General features: G+C 43.0%; 1 protein-coding gene across 3 annotated transcripts in view; it reads right to left on the reverse strand.

Annotated features, from left to right (window-relative positions):
• Positions 1 to 23,788, reverse strand: part of nhsl3 (NHS like 3) — an 84,759-nt gene that overhangs the window by 34,838 nt on the left and 26,133 nt on the right. Inside the window, exon 1 of one of the 3 annotated variants that reach the window (XM_088933000.1) lies at positions 8,051 to 8,287. The exons of the other annotated variants lie outside the window; for them this stretch is intronic. Within the exon in view, the coding sequence (XP_088789126.1) occupies positions 8,051 to 8,138 (88 nt within the window). The 5' untranslated portion in view covers positions 8,139 to 8,287. Of the gene's footprint in view, positions 1 to 8,050; positions 8,288 to 23,788 lie in introns of those variants that run through there. 3 annotated transcript variants of the gene reach the window in all.

Consider the following 23,788-nt stretch of genomic DNA (forward strand, 5'->3'; position numbering starts at 1 on the left):
CAGACTCTTGTGTTCTTTGGATACAAGGCGATTTCTGTTACTAGTCACTTTGATTTCATAAAAGAAAGCTGTTCAGGCTGATCTAAAAAGAATGAAGACTAAGGGTCAGTTTTTATTTTCCCTATCCTGAACAAAAGGAAAAGCCTGTCTAAAAAAAATAAATCCTTTCTGGTACATTTTTTCTTCTCTCCTGCGTCTTGGACACACACACAAGCTAATAAAAAAAAATCAATTTTGTTCCAACATCTCATTTTTGGCACTGCCCTGACCCCATTATAGGAGACCAGATAGTTATAAATAGGAATTTCAAGCTTGAAAAAAATGTTTACAGCTAAAATAAAAGCATTGCTGGACAGTACATGACATGTTCAGATTTACAGGCGAGTGCCTGAATTGTCCCGTTTTGGGAACCAGGCCGTAATTACAGACCTCTGACAGTGAGAGTTTTTAGGAGATGCTTATAACAATGCTTTAGTAACGAGGTACATTACTTTATTACTTTCCTATTGTTTGCATAGGGCGGGCATCTACAGTAAAACAAAACCAACATCATCAATTATATCGCTGGGAACAGGCAAAAGCCTCCGTCGGCAGATGTCTGATGACGTGCCAGAGCAGGTCATGTACCATCTCTATGTGTCTGAACCAGAACTCCAAACATTGTAATTGAATTTCTTTTTTCTAATGCAGGAAACAGCCTTGTGCGATTGGATACATATGGTCTTGAATAACATGCTATTATTCCACCCTTCCTAGGCCTCAGCCTGGACAGAACCCATAAAATTGACAATGCAGACAATAGTATCTGTGAATAATGTCATCGTATGCCCATATATTCCCTTCATTTCAATTCAAACTTTATTACCACGTTAAAGTCGTTTGGCATTTGCTCCAGTGCAGTAAAACAGTAAAAACAACAGAACATGCATTACACTTGCACATACACAGTACATATTATTCAATAAATGCAACATCCCAGAACTACATACTGAGGTGCTCAATGGCCTCTACATAGGTGTTATTGCAGAACTGAGCAGGACTGCATTTGATGCTTCAAAACCCCTTCCCAATTGAAAAGTTTAAAACAGGAGCTGGCAGGGTGGAAGGGGTCAGCGGACACTTAGCTTTCTGCCTGATGTGGCTGTCGGAGATAGTGGCATTAGGGAAAATCGTGTCCGATCACCTTGGAGAAAAAGCTTCCCGAGTTTCTATGACAAGGGTTAACTGCCTTGCAAAGATCTTAGCCACCTTTTCCCCCCAACAACATAATTCCAAAACCATTATAAGCAAATCTGAGCACATTTGTCAGGACAGGAAATGCCCTTCATCTTTATTACATATTGTACTGCAGGGGAAGGATGTGTAATAAATGAACTGTTGCCAAATTACTCCATGTTCCTTCTCATTGATTTGTCATTAAATTAGTCCCTGCTCTGAAGTCACCCTCTCCTTACACCATGAGCAGGTCCTTCGATATCCACAAACCAGACATGAGCTAAGACACTTCACCTACAGCAGTACTCATACCACAGAAGAACCCGCCCATGGAAAAATGCTAACTAGACAGACAAACCCAAGTCCGAATCCCACCCGCACAGCTTCAATGTTGCTGCACGTGAAAGGAATGTCCTGCACTGATGCACTATTTCTTTGGGAAGGTTTGTTCTATTTTTTACAAAAGCTCCAAAACTGCTTACGGCTGAAGGGGAGTATATAAAGATCTTTCTTCTGGGTCAGGTCTGGAGAGGTGCCTGATGTATAAACTCCTGGCTTGCACTCACAGGTCTCGTCAAGAACTTGTACATACAGGTTCAGAACAACTCCTTCCTGATAAAGTAGCAAGATGCCCTAAAACATGCTGGAGCAAGACAATACCTAACCTATAAAGAATGAACTCGGTAATAAAGAAGGAGCTCAGGAGCTCAAAGTCAGTGTTTAAGAATACAATGACTCCAAAAAATAAATGGGACATGCCACTATAACAAAATGTAATTTACAGACTACATTAGTCACTGTTACAGCATCTCCTTTTAAAACAGAAAGGTGTGTTCATTAACAAACATCAAGGAGGGTTGAAGTGTATCCTCTATTAATTATTCATGAGTCAAACTGCATGAATGATGCAATATGTCCTTGCCAATCTGCTCACATCCTGCCATGCTGTTCTTCGGAGGCAGAAAGCTGAGTCCCAGAGACGTACATCATCCTGAACTTCAGACTCTCGGGAATGTTGAAAGAACCGCTCATGGAGGTTCTGGATTCAAACACAAAACCTTCATGCTGAAAGCACGAAGTGCAGAGGCCTGATGGCTTGTGTTTCCCTTACAGTTTTATAGAAATGGGTTGTCCATCCCCTCTGGAGCAAGCCCCCCCCCCCCCCAGAATGGAAGGGGGGTACACTGTTGCCAGTCTGGGAGCGACAGTGGAAACCCAGGCAGAGCAAATGGGGGCAACTGTGACAGACGTCAGCTGGGGGCTTAGCTACTAAGGACCAAGGTGACTGCACACGTTTCAGAGCCTCACGCCACACCCTCTTCAAACTGTTCTTGCTGTTTGCAGATGCCCAGCACAAAAGTCATTTGGGGTCCCTAATATTTTGGCCAATGAGCGGATTAATAAAAAAAGGAATCTACTTCCATCTTACACGTCTTTTAAACTTCCTTTAGCTCTTCTTTTTTGGTTAAGGGAGCCATTTGTTTTTTTTGCAATGAAACGGGGCTGAAGAGATCAGTCATCCCTCCCTGCCATGTGCTGCCCTTGGCAGTCTTCTCCTACAGGGTGCAGAAGAACTGACAGCCTCCCTAGTGAACGACAGCGACACAGTAGGTCTTTCAAATTCTCCAAAAAAATACCTGTGCCTCCTGTTATTAACATGACACCCCGATCTACACTTCATGGCTACAAAAAAAAAGAGCTAAATACAGACTCACCTCAGCAACATCGAAAAACAGGAAATCACCACCTTCTTATGGAACATCCTCACATTAGGTGCAGAAAATTGCAGTAGACTGTGGGAATGGTAGAGCTTATTCTACCTCAAGCCTATCAGAACAGTTTTAATGGATACTGAAAGAGACTTCAAAGTCCGTTTTCACTTGAAAAACCTTCAAAAGGGGCTTGATCTGCTCATCTCCCAATGCCATAATGCTCCCTTGTCTCTCCACCTTTTCACTGCAGATCCGTTAATGTTAATAACAGTGGACGTCAACAGAAAAACAATTCAACTGAGGTACTGCAGCTAATTCGATTTGGGATTTCACAGCAATTTTGTTTTCCATTACGTGGTCCTGCAGAATGTGTCTTCAATTCGACTGCCAACGTCAAACAGCATTTGGATCAAAGGGGTAAAAATGTCAGCAAACTGTTTACTGTCGAAATAGAAAAAGAAGGTAAAGAGCTATATTCTTGAGGTCAGCCGTCCTCAACTGGCGTAATAAAATGTTGTAATAAAAGTTCTTGCTCAGATCAAGTGGGTTTAGCAGAATTTAATATTATGGCTGTGGCTAATTGGCTTGTCTTTGCTTTGTGCTACCTACTGTATGTATCTGGTTTCTTGTGCTGATGGTTCAGTACAACCATAATCCAAAAAGGCCAATCTGAAACGGTACATGACCAATTAGGTTCCCGACAGCCTAAAAATCTCATCACCCCTCAGAAAGTAATAAAACTGAACTTTGGTATTAACTTGTAATGAGACAGACCCATTATATTTTGCAAAGCACGGAATACAGCCTCCCACCCACATCCTGGAAAGTACTCTGAAAGGGCCCATAGTCCATAGTTCTCCAGGCTTCCGAGTCCTGATTAATGAATCCGATCATTGATTTCCCACTCAGTTACCCTGCAAGCTGTTAATTAATGCCAAAAAATCTTTATCCGCTAACAAACACATAACTACTACGCAATCGTACTGAGTGATGAACCAATCAATTGATGATCAGTAAATGGCAGCCTGACTCAGTGGGCAGACTGCACAGCCACATGTGATCTGCTTGACAGAGCAGCGTCTCAAGGGCTGAACGCAGACCCGGTTCAGCAATGAATCACTCAACGGCACAAACAGTTCATGTTCTACCTTTCCTGCGGCAGACCTTCGTAAATCGGACTTCAAGAAGAGTTAGGCAGTGTTCTCTTGCAAAGTCCCTTCTTCTTCACCAACATTTCTACAAGTTAAATACCTTAATAACTTTCTTTGTTATTTCTCTGGTTCGTCCAGCACCTTAATTATGCAGAAGTTTTTGTAATTAAGGTATGACTTTTCTTAACATTAGCAGGTTTGCAAAAGATGCGCTTTCCCCCTGTTGATTTGCCTTCAAGTTTGATTTCAGAGATAAAGGATAACGAGCATCTCAAAGTTAGAGAAGTTCCCTAGTCACTTAAAAACCTTTTTCTTCAGTGCCTTGTGTATACTCTCCAAACAATCATTCTGAAATCCTTGTCTCCACCTCTAGGATGCACAGAACCCAAGATCCCTTCTGTTCTGTTTGCCATGATTCTTGGCAAAGAGCTGCTTAATTAAATACAGCAACCAGCAGGAGCAACAGATCTTCAAAGACATTCAGATCTTTGTCAAAAAGCACTTCCACTGAACTGGCAAAATCCTTTACTTAATCTCTGCTGCTGAAAATGACCATGAAATTGTTCCAAAGCAATTTGTGGCAAAAATGCCTTAAATCTGAAGTACGCACAACTAAATTTGATTAGGCTGTGTGATCTCAAAAACCGATCCAAGTCAGGAAGAGGTGCAGTGCTCATTTGCTTCGTAAAAAAAATATTTCCAGGATGTGGAATATGAACAGATTAAAAAATATTTCATGTGGCAGAGAACTGGAATGTTGATACAACGAGAAGGTCTTATTCCATTGTATTTGCCTTTGGCTATTAAAGGCATCACATACAGTGGTAAGAAAATGAAATTTAAACTCTCCAGTAAGAGTATCAACAGTAAGAGGGTTGCTCTTATGCCAAAAAGCCTCCTTTCAATTCCGTGCTATATTACAGTCTATATTTGGAACCCAAATGCATTCCTAAAATTAAATTACTGATGCAGCAGCTCCTTCAAAGCACGTATTTTCCGGGATCCGTGGCGCAGGGCTCTTCTCTCATAACAGGTTGACTTCATAATGAACACCTCTTCAAGATGCATTAATTCTAAGCTAGCATACAGTTTTTCCGATTCATAAACGCAAGTTATCTTTGGAAAATTACATCCCCAGAAGCAATTTTCATAAACATGATGCCATCACAAAAACGTAAATTACCAGAAAATAAGCCTTCTCCAACCTCACTCTTCAGATGATGTTCAAGCGCTACCTGATGCTCATAGTTTCACCAATAAATCTCTATTGCAGCTGCTAAACCACCACTATACACTGCCTTTGTTTTAAGCAATTTACCATTTTTGGTCCACTGTGCAGGCTAATTCCATTGGTCTGCAGCCATGTGTGTTCGATATCATTTCAGACTTAAAACTGATTTTGATTTTTGTCTCTAGAGTGTAGAGACGAGGCAGGGGAGTATTTGGGAGTAATTTTTTAAACTACTGATTTCAAAGGCTGTAGTAGTATTAGTAACTCAGCACTACCTCATCTATGGTATTTTAGGTAGTTTTAAATAACACAAAACTAGATTCTTCAAAATCAGTTCATGTATTTGGGATTATTACGGAATCAGATTTGTTTCACATTGAATGGGCATTTATATCCAAAAGCATTCTCCTCCAGATTGTCAAGGCCAAAGATATAAGGACTATTATGGGTAGACAAACAACTTAGGATCCATCTGATCCTCATTAAACATTTTTGTGCCCAGAATTACATGCAACCACCAAGGACCAGAAACAAGCAGCTATGCTCCTCTGCTGCAAAATCAAACCCTTAATTACGTCCCTTCAGTGTGAAGGCGTGTGATGCTACACTTAATAAGCAGCTGTGAGGCATACGATGGGGACCTGATCAATAGAAATTGCTCCTTTTCAAATCCTGCTTCCGCGAGGAAGGAGGGCTGTCTGGGAGGAAAACAAGAGAACGTGCTGCAGGACTGGGAGTTAACCCCTTGGCATATCTCGCAGAGTCATTGCTGAAGGGAAATGCTAAACTCAAATGAAAAGGAAACAGTCTCAAAATAACAAAGCTTTTAGCTGGGATCATCATCTCCAATAACATCTAAGCACAGGTGTCAGAACAGGCCCTTCTGATGTTTTAGTAGGGGTGACTGGTAATACAAACTCCAGAGTCCATTTTTACCCTAGATGTGATCAACAGTCCTTGTGATCATATCCTTCACCAGTCCAATTCTAGGCCCACTCTCTCGGGGAAAAATTAAATGACCACTTCCTGCCATTTGACCTATGACCCTTCTCACCCAGAAAGCCTGAGCAGGCGCACTGTGATGGACACACTGGAAGGGTACGTGTGTGTGGAGTGGGTTGTAGCTTCCAAAGCACTTGTAAAAAAAATAAAATAAAGCATCATAAAGGACGATGGTCATGACACTCTGACAACACGCATGGCCCTCAACAAACTCCCCTGCCACAGAAGAGGCCTGCCCAGCCTGAACAGTGCTGGATGAGGGATGTGAAGGAACACAGGAACGCCTCTGATGCAGGAATCCTGAACAAAACTCCAGCTTTTCCCCCAGTCACCACACCAGAGAAATCCAACAGATCTCATGCGCACACACACACTGCGGAAATACGCAGACTTCAAACTACACGTTCCCCCAAATAAAAGGGATACCGATAACCATTTTCCCATCAAAGGACAAGAATAAGGCAAGAATATGCATTATTTTTTCATGGGATGGAGCTGCGTTCTACTTGGAGCAATTCCACACTGGGAATTGAGGAGCAAAGGTGACTGACCTCCCTGGTGCCAATTTGTGCTTCCGCTGGAATGCTTTCAGGTGCCACATGCAGATCGATAGGATCTCAGAGGAAGGAGCCCTTTCAGTGCAAAGAGCACAAGGGCCTTGCTGTCCTCACATCAGGAGCTATCACATTCACAACCCATTAGTCTTTGAGCAAATTATAAACCGCTTCATGGAAGGCTTGTCTTTGAAATGTACCAGCACAATCAACAACTCTTACATTATTCATGGCTGCAATCATAGCATAATAAGATAAGTCAAGTTTGCATGGAGCTACTGCACAATAATTCCTGCTCATTCTACAACATCAGGAGGTGATCTTTTTGGTTTCCCTAATTAGGATTCTGTTTGGAACAGCTTCTTGTACTCAGCCAGTTGACTTGTGATTCCTCTCCTCAAACACAAGATGCTTGCCTCACCTATTTAATAAACACTAACTTACTGTCATAAGATGAAATGAACAGGCAAGAAAACAAAACTTCAAACCTTGCACCCAGAAAAACAAACAGTCCAAGTTCTCTGCTCAAGTGGAAAGCAAAAAAAAAACCTCACAGAAACAAATTTAAGGTTTAGTTTAATCTAAACTACACTGAGCTCAGCAAATGAAAAACAATGCATCTGAGGAAACACTAGGAGTTAAATATTAGAACAATGTAAAAACCAGTTTGTCTGCTTTAACAAGCCTTTATAAAAAACAGAGAGGAAGAAGCCGCTGGTGCGTTGGAAACAGCAGTCGCAGGTTCTTTCAGCCCTGGTACACGCCCATGCCACTCAAATGAAACACAGACCCTGAAACTCGCATGCAAACAGCCTCTACCTGTGCTGTCAAGGATACCTGGGAGCTGGCTGCACCCTGACACACCTGGCAGGACTTTCACGTCTACATACAGATACTTGCTCGTGCACAAAGTGTGTAGGGGAGGTACCATGCTTTTATCCTGAACAGTATAAATGCATTACTATACAGTACATACTGTAAGACAGCTTGGGTTACTCCACATCATTAGAGCTTGTGTGGCATTTCTCCTCTGAATGCTCTGAAGGTAGCGGGCCTTGAATCCTCAGTCAGACACACGGGGTCTGGCTTCACTCGCTCCAGACAGGCGTCTCTAAAAATCTCATACAATGGCAGCTCAGACCCCCAGAACAAGGCAGCAGGTATATCGCAGGAAGCCGGTCCTACCTGGTTTGAGTTTCTCCGCACGCCCAAAGTGCCAGAAGGACTTGGGCTTGGCATGGGGAGCCTTCTTCTTGTGGAGCGTGTTGCCCATGCTGCCTGCTTCACGGCCAGGTCCCGGAGGTGGAAGCAGAGACCCCTTTGCCGCGGGACGGCATGGAGAAGGTGCTACATCCGGCGCTGCCCTGACTCAGGCTGCCTGACTCAGGCAGTAGCAGCGAAGCACCATGTGTGAGAGAGTGTGTGTGTGTGTTTGTGTACAGCGTTGCATCTCCCTCGCTCTCTCTCTCTCTCTCTCTCGCTCAGCCAATTCCTGCTGCTCCCAGGCACACAGAGCTCAGATCAGTCACAGCTCGCCCAACCACTAGGAATGTGAGGAAGGAGGGGATTTCGGAACTCTGTCACCCTACCTTTCAAATCTTTCCACCTTTTCCCCTCAGTTCTTACTCCCTGGAACGCAGGGGTGGGTGGGGCTTTCCAAATGTATTCACAGGGTTTTCTCAGCCTGTCCCCTCCCCTTTCCCCATACACACACCTGCTTTTTTACTTCTCGTCCTATTCAGGGGACTGACGGGACCATCACATTGAAGTGTAGGCTTGGTTTCTCCAGATAAAGCATTAAATGAGCATTTGTGTTTTAACTGTGAGTTAATCTGCCTCTTTCACAGGGATAATCTGAAGATACACAGGACTCCATTCCTGCAGTGCCTGGTTACCTTGGTTTAACCCAACGCGGGCTGCTGATGGGCTCAGCACCCTGGGTACTTCATTGTGCCGATAGCTATTGTCACAGGTGCCAGCTGATTTAGACAGTCCTGGAAAGGAAGAGTGTATGCACACACAAATACCAAATCAATGGGTCAGGAAGGTTAGGGGCAGATAGATAACTGATATCAGTAAATATATTTTTCTGCATGCACTTAATTTCTCGAACATTAAACCACCCTCCCCCCCCCGCTGCTAACCTGCTCGGACTCGAACTCGAGAGACAGGGTTGGAGGTCCATGTGCCCTGGCATGAGCTGTGCGTGACCAACAGCCTGGATTCAGCGCTTTTCAGTTCGAACACTTAGGTCAGCAAACCCCATCACTTAAAACAATCAATTTCAGTGTTACAAAGCCCTACTGTAGCTTACGCATCAGACGTACATGACAGCCAAAGCCCAGCCTTAGATGTTTGTGTCTGCTCCTTTTTATGCTTGGTACTTTACTGCAGTTGTGGAACATGCATTAGAATGTAAGAGCTACGAAGGAGAAAAGGCTCTTTTGCAAAGCTTACAAAAAGAGACGAACGTTGCCATCACTAATCTGAATCTAACCAGAAAATCAGGTGTATACCGATTTACGCTGAAGATAAGCTATACACTTAACTATCAAGAGACAAGTCTAACATTTACCTTGAATACAACCTAAACTTCCACACCTCTGTCACTGACAAACAGCCAAACATATATTAAAACCATATATTAAAAACACATACATCTGCGATGAGATGTAGCTGTTAAAGCCAAACAAATGACTCTGCTTTGAACAGTATCAGACTCTCACTCGCAAGAGGGGAGCAAACCAGCAACATGAAACAGCTGCGCTTTTAAGAGAAAGGTGGCAGAACAGCAGTGTTGGACCCGGTCAGCGGCACGCCCTTACCTACAGTGTTTGCAAAAGGGCAAGGGATGAGTCACTGACACCAGCACTCCACTCACAAGGGGCACCGGGGAAGGTCCTCTGTTTGTGGGAAATGCAAGCACTTTCAGAAATATCCAGAATGTTTTCTAACTTATCTGGCACACATATGGACTTGTACTTCATATATTTACCCAACAGTAACAAACATGTTACTGGCTTGAATGTCAGATTCCAGCAGCTCATTCTCTAACAGTGGAGGTGTTAAGTCATCATCAAAATAAATCCCAACAGGATATAATAGGATTCCAAACAGGCCTCAAAGAAAAAAAATACAGTATATACCCAGAGCTTTCAAAATAGAAGTACTAATAAAATGAATCTTTATTTCAAACCTTGGTACAAACACACCAAAAATGGTAAATGACGTGAATTTGCTATTTGAAATTAGCTATATGAGTGTATCCTTGCCCTTAAATGTCAGCCGTCTAGTGCCAAAAGTGCACACCAATATGTAAACTTCAGAATCTAACATCTGCCCAAACTAGTTTACAAAATATCAAATTCTGAGCAGTTCCTAAATCTTTTAAGATCAATACTCAGTTTCTTGGTGTTTCTGTGGTGTGATATTACAATACGTGACCACCACGCAGAAAACAAATATACACATGGTTTTAACATTCAACATTGTTAGTAAACTCATGTAAATTCTCAGGGGCCTCAATTGTGCATTTTTTCCTCTTCCGAAGAAAGTAATTTCTACAGTAAATGAGATCAAACTAGCACTGGTTATTTGCTTTGTTAGTTCATCCTGAAGTATGTCAATGAAGCAGTCAAATACAAAAAGGGGGACCAACTACAAAATCAGCAATAATGGCAGCATCTCCCTTGTGACAGACACACCTCGCCGTACAAGAGGAACTGGTGAAAAGTACTCTTCACTATCATGACCGCCAAGTGTCTCCCTTCACTCATTCCATCATTTAGTTTGGGACCTGAAATGTAGATCACAGTCCCCTGGAGACTGATAAGGTTGTTCGTTTTGGTGTCAAGATTACAAATTAACCCTGCAATCTCTCTACTCATGTTCTCAGTGGGTTATTAAGTGAAAGCGCTCGGAGTGAAAAACAGCTCCACCCCCTGAGTTCTTCAGGAAAGTGAGGCATGCAGGGAGAGGACGTCTGCTGCACGTTACACCTGCAGGGTCCCTTCTGTTTACTGGAGCAGGCGCAGAAGAAACACAAAAGCGTGCAGCTACTCCAGGCCTTGCAGCACAAGTCACTCACAAAAGCTGTTGTACAATTGCAACTTCATACATCTTTAGGCCCACTGCTGAAATCCCCAAATTCAAGGTTTATTCTCACATTCTTTGCCTCTGGATTCAGCATCTTTCACTGGTTGTGATACAGCAGGAGCCATTCCGAGCAGGAGAGAGCATCTCTCTGCATGCCTGCATAAGCACATGTGCAGCCGAGTCTGCAGCAAGCCCACAGGTCCTCGGTTCTCCTGGGCCTTCCAATCTGAATGACGCAGCCCTCTGCACAGCAACAAGCAGAGCATCTCCCACTAGATCACTGAGCACCTTCCGGACGGGCCTTCCTGCTCCTCAACACCGAGCCAACACTTCTCCCCCATGAGCGTCTCCCATGCTTTCCCAAGTCCCTCTGAGCTTTTATTAGGATTTCAGTGAGCATATCTACACTTTTCCCTGCTTTTACCATAGTAAACACCCAAGACAGCCCCTGCACCGTCAAGCAATACCGCTTTTGAATTTGTTTGCATTTGTAAAAACTAAAATGTCTTATAAAACAGCATTTGACTATTTACTATTACAGAGCTGCAGGTTAAACTGACCTTGGTAGCTGAAAGCAAAGCACCCTACAAGAATCTAAATGAGACCAAGAGACTGATAACCACTGTATGGAAGGAATGTACAAACTCACCTGCCTTAGTGCTGGAATGCTGTGAGCTAGATGCTCTTTAAAATGCTAGTTGGGTCATTTTTACTAATACAGATATGGCCTGCTGTACACAAAGTGCTGATAAGATAGCCCAAATAAATCAAAAACCCAAGAATAAAACGACCCATTGTTTTCTTTCTCCTGCCTCTTACAGCAGGAGGTGAATACAGATGGAGAGGGCAACAAAAGGGTTGGATCTTCTCGGGCGTTTCTAGCCTGCTGGTGTGGGTCGTTCGTTCAAGATTGCAAAGAGTTGCCAGTCATCTGTCATCCTGCTGTTGTTAACCAGCCTTGTGATGGACATGCAGCATCTCTGACACACAACTGCTGAAAGCTCAAGAGAGGAAAAAGGACACACAAAAAAGTGACAACGCAGGAGAGGCCAGACTTTCCTTCTCTGTTTAGTAATAGATACTGATCTGCAGCGACAACATGTCAGAGTTTGCAAGAGGCAGGATTTTACAGGTCATGTTTCTCTCCTGCACCGCTTCCTCTCCACAAATAAGGCACAACAGTTTTCACTTTCTCCGCATGAGAGCAAGCTAATTGAAGAGCATAAATGAAACTTGACTTTCGCAGACGAAGACAAAGATTCTAAATCGAACCTGTAATTTGAGCTCATTTCAGAGCGCAGCAGTGAAGCAGGAATTCTTAGCCTTTCATACAGAAGGAAAAAAAAAGGCACAATGACAGGATTTAATTCAGTGGCTGCAACCCTCAATGAAAGCAGTATTCTGCAAATGTATCCTCACATGGTAATTTAATTTTCTTTTAAGTGTTGCTCTAAATACATCATTTCTATGAAAGTACTCTGTCATTTGAATATTATCAGCTCCGCTCTGTGCTCATTTCTCAAACACATTGTCATTACCCAATCATCTAATCAGGACAATCAGAGTGATTCAGCATATCTTTGGCCATAAAGGCACATAATTACACGCAAAGCATACTTTCCATACAGTGCACAAACAAATCTAATTAGTCCTTGATTCGCACGAAACCGCTGCATCTCCTGTAGGCTCTTCACTAGTGCAACAATCAAGTGGTAATAAAATTCAGCCCTGCAGTTCAAAGGCTTGGTGTTCCTGGTGTCACGGGTTCGAGCTTGAATCACGCCATGCGGCACAGCAGCTTTGGATGCAGTCTGCCTAGAGGAGGTAAGTCAGCTCCAGAGTCTTCTGGGGACGGTGGCGAGGACGTTGCCTGTCCTCCAGTTGGCTCTGATCCTCCTGCACGCGGCTGTGAGTCCCAGATGGGCGTGTCAGAGGGGCCTGTCCACAGGGGCTCGAGCACCAACCAGGACAACCAGCTTCAGACTTCAGACAGCTGGGCAGGAGATCTTTGGGGCATTATTAAAAACTGAGTAGGGATTGAGCAAAATGTGTTGTGACATTACAACATTTTGCATAGGATTATCGTCTCTTCGCCTATTCCTTGTTATATTTTGAAAGTATTCTTACTTTCGGAGAAGATTTGATAATGAAACCGCAACTAAAAGGAAAAAAAAATCTAGAACCTTGGATTGCACAAAAATAAAAAACCACTGTAACGACTTAGTGATTTTAACATGATTTAAGTGGCCATCTCAGCCACCAGGCAGAGAGAGATGTGTGTGCCCTGTCACCAGCTTTCAATCAAAAACAATCAAAAGTCTTTCTTTTCACTGTATATCACAAACCATGAATAAGGACTAATAAGGGTGCGACTAAGATTTTAGAAGTTCTTATATAATACTCTTTGAGGCCCACGGTCTGTACTGACATGTATATAAAGGAACGAGTTTGCTAGTTTAATTTTAAGTTGTATTTGGACAGAAGCAGGGATTGCTCCACAAGAACATTTTCAATTAACTTCAGAACTGCTCGTTTTCTGGAGGAGGAGGGGGCGAGTGACACATGAGTCCCAGAAAGCCGAATATTTGTCTCTCCAGGTTAGCGCCCAGCTGTCAGAAGGACACAGCAGAGCAAAGGTGTTCAGAAGGAAGAGAACAGCAGGGAGTGGCTGCATGTTACTTTTGTTGTAAACATTGGAAGGGAATATCAACATTACCCGCTGTCTGGCAAAGAGACGTCTTAAAACACGCCAAAACTTCCTCAAACAAAGCAATGTGTCAGCCTTGGAGGCAATGCCTTTCTCAGTTTAACATTTCTAATACCCAAGACTTATAAAGCAACATTTGCAATTCCTTTTTAAAAGGAAGCCTCTTTTTTGTGAATTGTTTCCCATCTTCTGTCCCTTCAAACCATGTAAAAACTTCTTTTCATTTTGTTTTTTACCAGGCTGATGAAAACTCCTATAATTCTGGCCAATACTCCCTTTTTTCTGGAGCAGCAGAACCTGGTGGCATTCAGAGGTAATGCACCTGTGGAAAAACCCTCTACATGACATCATGGCTGAATTTCTCTTCAAACACGAACATGCCCAGGCAGACTGCCCAGCGCCTCATCTCACACTTGGGCACGTGAAAGCTCTCGCTCAAGCATTAGGCGGTGCTATGAGCAGAAGCTAGAGATTGAGACTTCTTGAAACACACCGATTCTGTACTCCGGGGTCTGGTGACGGCCTGTGTGTGACAGGGAAGATGATGCACAACTACCTGGAGTGTTGGTTACAGTTTCTGGTTGCAGAGCAAGTGTTTCTCCTCAATTCTACAGCATTCTACACACCTCAAAATATTTGACTGAAACGCTTGACAGGACGGCAAGGTAATGTGCCTGGTGACCGTGACGTCACTGGAACAGGTAATGGTCTTTGCTTCTGTGTGTGGCCAATAAACTACAAGAACCAACTCGGTATGATAAAGTGTGTGACAGCATGCAAAGCCTCAGCTGTAGCATTACTGCCCCCTTCAGGAAGAGGAGAGAATGACCTAAGATTGTATATGCGATCTGACAAATACAGTGGATATTTAATGTCCCCAGAAGTATCACAGATGTCCTGGAACAGCTGCCTCAAAAAGGGAACAATCCTGGCAGGTGATCACTCCACTGATACAAGATTCCAATACTGACTAAATGTAAGCAGATAAAATAGATAAAAGGGAACAAAAAGCCATCCATTACTACATCCAAGAGCACTGGAAATCCGGGAAAAGCCATCCAAATGAAGTCAGAGCATAACTTCATATCTGAGTCATGAAATATCCATTACCTTCTGTTCTTATTGCTTTTCAATTCCAATACCTTTCTTTAGGAAAGAAAGATGGAAAAGCAAAGTAATCGGAGTATCATATCATCTCTCCAGCTGCAGAGCCCATCCCGAACAGCACTTCCATTCCCAAGGGTGGGCCATATTTGGAAAGTTACAAGATTTCTCCCAGCAAAACAACGATTCACGCACAAAGTGCAGAAAGCCTTAGCCCTTCTGGGGTTGCAAAATGAAGTCTGAAATTCAAATCCAAATTACAGATTATGCCTTACATTTTAAGGATTGCAGGTTACAAATTTTAAATATTTTTTCAGACTTTTTTTTTTACTTCCCCTGCTGTTGATGGGTATTATCGTTTTGATACTCCTCTCACTTGTGCCTCTCTGAGAAGCAGGAGTAAAACAGAGTAAGAACCCAATATACAGTAGCAGGCATCCTGGATTACGCATCTGAATTAAGGTCCGATTGTTTGCAAGAGGGGGAAACATAGGTACCAGCGCCTCACAGCTCTGAGAGCCTGGTCTGCAGCGCCCTCTGCAGGTACTCCCTTCATTCGCCTGGTTTCCTTCTACCTTCCCAAGACGTGGTAAGGAGCCTCTCCAGCAGCTCGAGATTGACCGTGTGTGCTCACCCTACTATGGAGAGGGGTTTTCCTCTGCACCACATCTCAGCCAAGTGGGGCTCTGACCCACTGGGGCCCTCTAGACGACAAATTAGTTACAGACAAAGGAAGGATATCTTTACTACTTTATGATGCTGCACCTCTGAGCACTATAATGTGATGTTGGAAAATGTAAAATTCCGAGATTTTTAAAAACATCATTTTTCTCTTCTCACCCTTTCTCACAATTCTGTGTAAAACCTAGAATTGTTGTCTAGCATGTGTTTTGCGAGATTTTAACCTAAGTGTGATTTCTCATAATACCTGGCTCAGGCAACAGAAGAAGCACACACTAGGCCTGTGCACCTTCACCCTCACCAGCGGCAGGCAGCGCGCAAGCGCAGCAGAAAACCCAGGGAGGGTAGCTTGCACGACGGCTGTAAAGGCTCCAGAAGCCAGACTTCATTCAGAAATTGTACTTAAAACTGTACTAGTTGTAATATTTATTAATCACCGGATTATTTTTGCACTGTTCCCCGAATTACTTTTGCACTGCTTTTGTCCTGTTGTATTCTTTTCTCTGTTTGCGTATTTGCACAGTTTTGATTACACTGTTATTGTTATTGTCTATTGTCTTGTCTTCTGTTCTATTTATATACTGCACCTGAGTGACTAATGAGCAACACTTTTCACTATACCATGCACCTGTGCAAGTATAATAACAAATAAAGTTGAATAAAGTTTGCTGGGCTCATGGCTTCTTTTCAAGAGGCGATTGCGGCCCAGTGTAGCCACCCAGAAAGGAACTCAAAAGCAAATGAAAAGAGCTTGCAGCGAAAGCTCAAGGCCCAGATCAAAGCGACAACATTTGCCGTGAAAACAAAATCAAGATTATCAAGCATTGAATTTAAAAACTATTGCCTGCGTTCCTCAATTGTTTACAACCCTTAATTCCACAGAGCTACATACAGTGTAATACAATCTCTAAGTTCAAGGAACTAAGCTACAGAGCATGACTTTTGGGCACAGGAATTTCTGAATCATAAAATGATGCTCTCCCTGCACTAGAGACCACATTTAGAGCACTGTTAGAAACAGCTTTGTGGGAGCCACCTGCTGGATGCTTACAAATGCAGCAACCCTGAGACAAGACAATTCTTCCAGCACAACCAGACACACGAGGCACACAATCCTCATACCCTCCTGCTGCCCATTCACAGAGCAGTCTGCGCACACGTCACCTCTCCCTGGTAACTCTCTGCTCTCCTACGCCATCTGTGGCCCAGAGCTGTTCCACAACATGCCCACACAAACCCCCGGGTGTTTCAATCTCCTGCAAGCTAAAACTTAAAATCCAACACTAGACGAGGCCTCACAACAGAAAAGAAATTAAAGCAATCAAAGAAAGGCTGGGGATAAAAACAACTACTGTTGCACATCCGTCCACATCAGATAAAGCCAGTGAAGTGCCATGTGATGGGAAACCCACCGTGTGTCAGGCCAGTGCTGCTGATCTCATAACTTGAGACTGTTTACAGCGTTGCTGGGAAACACCGCAAAACAGACGCCTTGACTGCAATTATTTTCAATGCAGCTTCCTATTACCCATTTCTTCTGCTCCCATGCTGGAGTTAGGACATGCACCACGAAAAATATGTTAACGTCAAGACTTATTTACACTAGACGTTTTTAGAAGTGCTGCTGCAAGGGAATGCTGTATTTTACTGTATCAATGGCTTATGCAATGCAGGACATGGGCAAGTCTCATAAACACAGTGTTCTGTGTGTTCAAGAGACTGTGTGTAAAATGCCAAAAGGGGTGAATACTTTTTATAGCTACTATATAATGAATAAACATTATTCATTACAGAGTCGCCTCAGGGAGGAAGAACCTTGTGATTTGACCCCAGACGACTGTGCTCTGTTCTAGAGGCTGAATTCCTGCTGTGGCACGGACTGGAACAGGTTAGTCAGTCTGCCTGGTCTGACAGTTTCCAGCCCTGCCTGAGCTAGGAACCCACTGAGGAAATGCTATGTACTGAACACAACACACAACACAATACTTATTCAACACAAATGTACACAAAGGTCCGGCTCCCAGATTTGAGACTGAATAAGAGTGCTCTGCTCTGAAACCTGAAGTAGGAGCAGATCGGTGGGCCCTGAATGCTTGCCCTCTCTAAGCAATTCATTTCATCAGCCCTGGTTAAACCTCACACAAGGCATAAGTGACGTTTAACCAGCCAGAAGACAAACAAATTATTTTGGAATTGGAAATTATTTTTTTACAAAATGGGATGATGCAGCAGAAAAGAATCTCAAACTCTGACTGTGTAAATAAAACTGGCCGATCAAGACCATCGCATATGGAGGAGGGCTCTTGTAGTTTTGTTACTGTATAACGCAGTGAAATTTTAACAGGGGTAGTGAAGTAGGTCAAAGCTCAGATTGAGAAGGTCCGAGAGTCAGTACTGGAGGTGGTGGCAGGGACAGGGCTGGTAAATATTTTTCCTGACTTTGCTGGCTTCAATCACGAGTGTGTTCGCTTGTGTGAGTCATCTGTGTTTCAGAATTGAACCGCATACAAAGATCTTGGTGTTACATTAATCTCGGGTACTTGAACATGTTTGGCTGGAGAAACAAAAAATCCATATGCAAGTGTCCACTGAAACAACATGTTTAAATGCAGGACAAGTCTTTAAGGGAATGGGAACTAATTGACTAAAGTCATTGTTGGATATGTTAGGCTTTGTAACATCTTAAAATATCTTGCAAAACAATGCTTAGGAAAAAAAAGGGCCAAGAGCCTGATTTAATCTTTTACATCACTTTTAAACAAATATGGAAGGAGAGAAGTATTCCCTGATGTCTGGGAACTTGATAGGTTTCAGAAAGCTCTATTTTCATGCTGCAATCTGGCTTTTAGAAACCAGGGCTGAAACTAGATCATCCGGGAAATCTCCAGTCAGATTCCATCAGCCCATTCCCGTGTGGTAATTGCTCACTGTGGCGCAGCTAAGGCAGTTAAGACCTTACAGACCAGACGGGACACCAGCGCCACAAAACTGCTGATTCACCTGGAATTCACAAACCCTCCGAAGCTTTAAGACTGAGCACGAGTGGCACAGGACAAGCAAACGAGAGCCCCGTCGTCTGGGGACTGCTGTCGAGTCAGACGAGGTACAAGTCGGCAACTCCACACGTGCACACATCCTGTCGATGGTCATCTCCTAATCTGATACATGACAGCTCTTAAAGTAAACCTGTTCCTGAAAGATCATCCTCCCCCAGTCCTGAACCTCTGCATCCTACAGGAGCGGAGCTCAGGGCACTGCGCACTCTCTACCACAGCACCACGGGATCAAGCCACAGTGTAGACACGCATTACCAGGGTACTTCAGCCCAGTTGGCTCCAGTCCACCCAGCTGTACAAAAGATCATCAGTATTGGTGGGGAATCAACCAGTGATGGGCTTATTGTGGGGCAGCCTTGTGCTCTCAATCCCCATCAACCTAACCTAATCTAGATACCATGATGAACTTGGACCAAGTGGAGCCCTGTGGCCTTTCAAGGACACACCAGGTTCACACGAAGAACAAAGTTCCAATTTAACTGGGCACTTCATCAGCCAAGCAGAAAGATGTTTACCCAAGCAGAAGAGGCAGTATCAGCACCCTGCCAGCTGCTGAACTTGTATACTCCACAGTGGTTTTCGGGGAAGATGTGCTTTATGGGAATTTGCTTCATCAAAGCTGCTGACCTTGAAAAGGCTTCCTTTTCATGTTGTTAGCACCTCAGAAAGATATAGTTTGCAGGGCTGAAGCCCAAGAGCATACATTATTCAACCTGGGAGAAAAGAGTCCTGAAGCAACTGACCACAAATGCACTTTCAAACAGTATAACCCTGAACTGTCATTCTATGGTAGACTTTTTCTTTTCAAGCTAGTCAGAACAAGGACAGAGGATATCCTTCTTTGATAAAACCTGCATCTTCACACAGAGCTGTATCTCTGCACTGTTATAAACCTGATGCAATTATTCTGTAGTATGTTGCCTTAACAGATCCAATGAAAATCTATAGCAAAACCAAATCCAGACAATTATGTTGGAGTTTCTTAAGTTACAGCCTTCTTCTAACTTTGTAATAATTCCCTGTGGTTTAAGTTGTATTTAAAAGGTCAGTATAATTGCATGTCCTTCACTAGAACATTATAGTACAGTTCCAGTTAGTCTTTAAATACATTCAGATGGTCCTGTATTAGGAACACAAGTGTCCTCTACGTAACACAACTGAAACCTTTATACTAAGGTCATGAACATGTGAACAAAGAGTACACCCTAGTTTTGATATTTTTTACTTTTAGCTTATATTATTTTGCAAGACGGTATTTCACACAATATTGGCAAATGAGACCTTGAGCAATGTAAATGGAAGTTGATACTCATGATGTGTCATAACAACAGCACATTTTAGTCCCATGGCTTTAACGGCACTGGAACAGGAAGCAATTCCCTGAGAGATCATTGTTGTTTCAAGAAAACAGCATGGAGTTCTGGAGAAAGGCCTTTTCCTATCGTGCTTGAAACTCATCAGAGGAGAACAGGGGAACATGGACACTGCTGTTGCAGAAGAAAGTTTTACTGCTTCAAGGTGATTTATTATACTCCTGTTATCTTTTGTTTAGGTTAAAGCAAGGATCTCCTCCCTGTGACTAGGGAGACAAAGCGCTTATTTCACAGAAGACTACAGGCATATATACAGTATATGGCACCTGGCCAACAGCAAACTCCCATTGTAACACTGCAGATCAGTTACTCCCTGCCATGAAGCACTTCACAGGGGAAAGTCAACGGGGCTGTTCTGGCAAGATTTAAACCAAACATGGGGAGGAGCTACGTACACACAGGCTAGAATAATAACAGAAAAAAAAAGTTTCTCTGCCTTATATATATATACTTTACATTTTTCCAAATGCAGAATAACAACAAAGCCCCACCAACCACCTCAATAATACTTCTGATTGCGCCTTCAGTCCTTTAGTTAAACCTGTAGTAGTTTATTCAACCAAGAACTTAATCACTCTGCAAACAGCTGTGTGATTATTAATTTGAATAATCCAATAATTATTTCAGGAGAGACCCCAAGCGCAGAAAGTCTGTTACAATGTTTTCAGACCCTCGGTTTAGCACTTCTGTCACGGCTGGCATTTGTGCTCTGCAGGGCGCACTCCCTGCAGCTGGGAAGGAAATGCCAGCTGGGAGGACTGGCAGGGGCTGCAAGCATCAAGAGGTGAGCTGGTGTCTCAGATTAGATGGACGGAGAAAAAAAAAAAAACAGCCGAACACTCCTGTGAGAACCAAGGTAAGCTTTCATGTGCACCACTGCATTAATGTGCACAGATATGCATGCATATACTGTATTGTAACGATACAAGAATGACAAAAACTGCAATGGATTCTAACCTGGAATTCCAGCCGATCAATATGCATTTTATAATAAATAGGTGTCTATAAGAGGCCAGTCTGGTTTTTGGAAACAGGTCCATGTGATTAATTATCAATCAGTTTTTGTCTTAAAGGAATGAGATAAAAAGTGGCTTAGAAGCCGGAATCTGTCCCTGGTTAATGTCTCAGCAGGAGATGTAAAGACTAGGTTTCTCCGCTGCTGTTATTTTGTTTGTCCCCCCCCCCTCATCTGCCATCACCAGAATGTCACGCAACAGAAAAAACACTTTGTTCAACTCCCAGTTCGTAAAGCTGACTTGAACATTTTCCTCTCTAATCGAACTAATCCAAAAATGTTGCACAAAACACTCCGTGTCTTACTCTTTTTGATAAAACAGGGTGGCCTCATTCCTGGCAGATCAACTTAACATTTTTCTCGCAGGATGATGAATAATGGAATTTTCCTCTCTGTAAGCTGGAAGATTGCAGGCAAGTGCTATTGAGCTCAAGACGTTCCTGAGACCCATTCACCTTCAAAAAGTGAGGCCGCATTGTTCCTCAAGGTCATACGATTTTCTTGCCACATACTGTACTTTCCCAAGGACATTTCCCACAATGCGAAACAAATCAAGAAAGAATACCTCACAGTTCCTCTACAGGAAATGATTCCAGAATTTCAGTGCACTTCTCAGGGTACGCGAGAATAAAAAGAGCACAAACATTTAACAAAAGCCTAAATGAGGTACACTCAGCCTCTCTACGCGATCCTGTTTCCGATGGTCTTAATCATGCTCCTGCCATTAAAGTATAAGAAAAAACTATTTAAAATACAGGTAAACATTTTCTGAAAGTTTTTAAAATGATCATCGTATACCTAGAACAAAATATGGAGGGCTTTTCCAGATGTTTTAGGGTTACATTTTCTTTATTGAATAAACTGCCATATTCCTTGCAGATGTCAACATGACTTGCAAGTCCTGGGTTAAATACCATCAGTTTCTCACTATTATGCAAGGCAGGGAGACTTCAGACAAACAGAGTGAAACTTAATGATGGCTTTAAATGGAGTCTGCACCACGCCCACCTCCTCCGGTAAAGTTCAGAGACAGTCGCCCCTCCTGAACGTTCGTTAAGAACGCCTTTCATATTAAGGTAGCTGCGGCAAGCACCAGAGACTGCGGGGCTCATGACCCATGCGGCACGGTGTCCTTGAAGATCTCCCTCACAAACACCATGAACACGATCAAGCACCGCCATGATGAGGTGCCGCGTCCCCGGTACACTGGGAATAATTAAGGAATAAAACGGCCAATTCCAAAGCTCCTCCAGATTTCCATAACATGCACCATGAACCCCTGCTTTGATGGGAACAGTGCACGCACCCCCCAGAGACTGCTGGATTACTGACCAACGTGAACCACACTGCTCTCATCCTGCCTGGGGCCTCCCTGCTGCAGACACCAGCTGACTCTGCATGTATCTTTTCAAAGGTATGTGCTGGCTGCACACTGAACTGTATCAACATGCTTATTTGTCCTTTTTGGTTACAAGAGATAAATGCCTTGGTTACCGCACAGAGGTGTGGCCAGAGGGGTCAGTCTAGGGGCACACCCACAGGAGCTCCCAAACCAGAGAATGGCATGTTCATGGAGGATGAAGTTTAATTTCCTCAAAGTCTCTTAAGTGTTAGGCCTACAAGTGTTGCACGGAACATTGCAGTCCATGCTATGGTTGTAGTACAGATGTACTGTATATATAACCTAATAAGCTTTATTTATGCATTCAGGTCCATTCATTCATTTTCCAACCATTTCATTCATCTATCTCAGGGTTGCAAGGGAGCTGGAGCCTATCAAGGCAAGCAACAGGCAGCTGCAGACACAAACACACACCAGTTATCCCAGAAGCCAGTAAACCTACCAGTATGTCTTTGGACTATGGAAAGCACACAAACACGGGGAGAGTGTGAAAAGACTCACCAGATAATCACCATGGTCATGATTTCTTACATATTTCAGGTTATGCAATCAAGCACAAACAGAGTGGTTCTAATGCCAAGATGAGATTCTATCTTCATCCTATCAAAAGTGGATGTTAACTTATGATCTTTGATTTACTCTGCTTGCTACTGTATATTCCAGGCTATTTTTAAAGACCATATATTAAGAAGTGTTTCAGTCTCAACTACAGGGAAGCACTTTGAACAGATGAGTCATTTTTTCTATTATTTTCCTAAGGTGGGAAAGGATTTTAAAACAAAGGTTAAGTAAAAAAAAATGTTTGCATAGCAAGCATCACAGTGCTTAAGTTTATCAATACACAGACAAAAGCATTCAGAAGTATTGTCAAAAATACTGTAGGATTTTGTCCAGGCTACAGGAAAGCTTTTCTAATTAAAAAAGCATTTAAAAGATTTTAGTCTTAGTCATCACCCTAACTCAATAAACCTTTGTGCCTTCATAATCTCCTCTCAGAATCAAGAATCCAGCAGTCAGAACATGTCAGCAGCAGATAGTTTTCCCAGGAATTTCTCCAATCAAAGCTGCATTCCTACTGCAAAGATACTGAGTAGACTCCTGTATGCTGCACGCTGAGGAGGATAATGTGAGCTGCTGTGAGCTGGGAAATGTTAACTACTTAATTTAGTCTGAACGTTCCCATGCACCTCCCTTGAAGCAGTAGCCTGACCAGGCATCCAAGCTGAATGCATGTACATGTACTGTACTTCAACTGGAGCCATATCATTCCTGTCTACAGCTCTACATCATGCCCGGCAACTGCAGGCTTGTGAAACTATAATTTGCTCTTATCCGCCTGAGCATTATTTAAGGAATACTGGATTAAGCTGCATAGGTAACAATTTTAATACTTCAGAACAGGGTATTAGGCTACACAGAATTGTATTGCAAAATGACTAACTGTTGTCTCTCTTCTGCCCCCATTGTCTCTTTTATATATATCTTTTCTA

The sequence above is a fragment of the Atractosteus spatula genome, chromosome 14, assembly GCF_055471065.1.
Source record: "Atractosteus spatula isolate fAtrSpa1 chromosome 14, fAtrSpa1.hap1, whole genome shotgun sequence".
NCBI lineage: Eukaryota > Metazoa > Chordata > Actinopteri > Semionotiformes > Lepisosteidae > Atractosteus > Atractosteus spatula.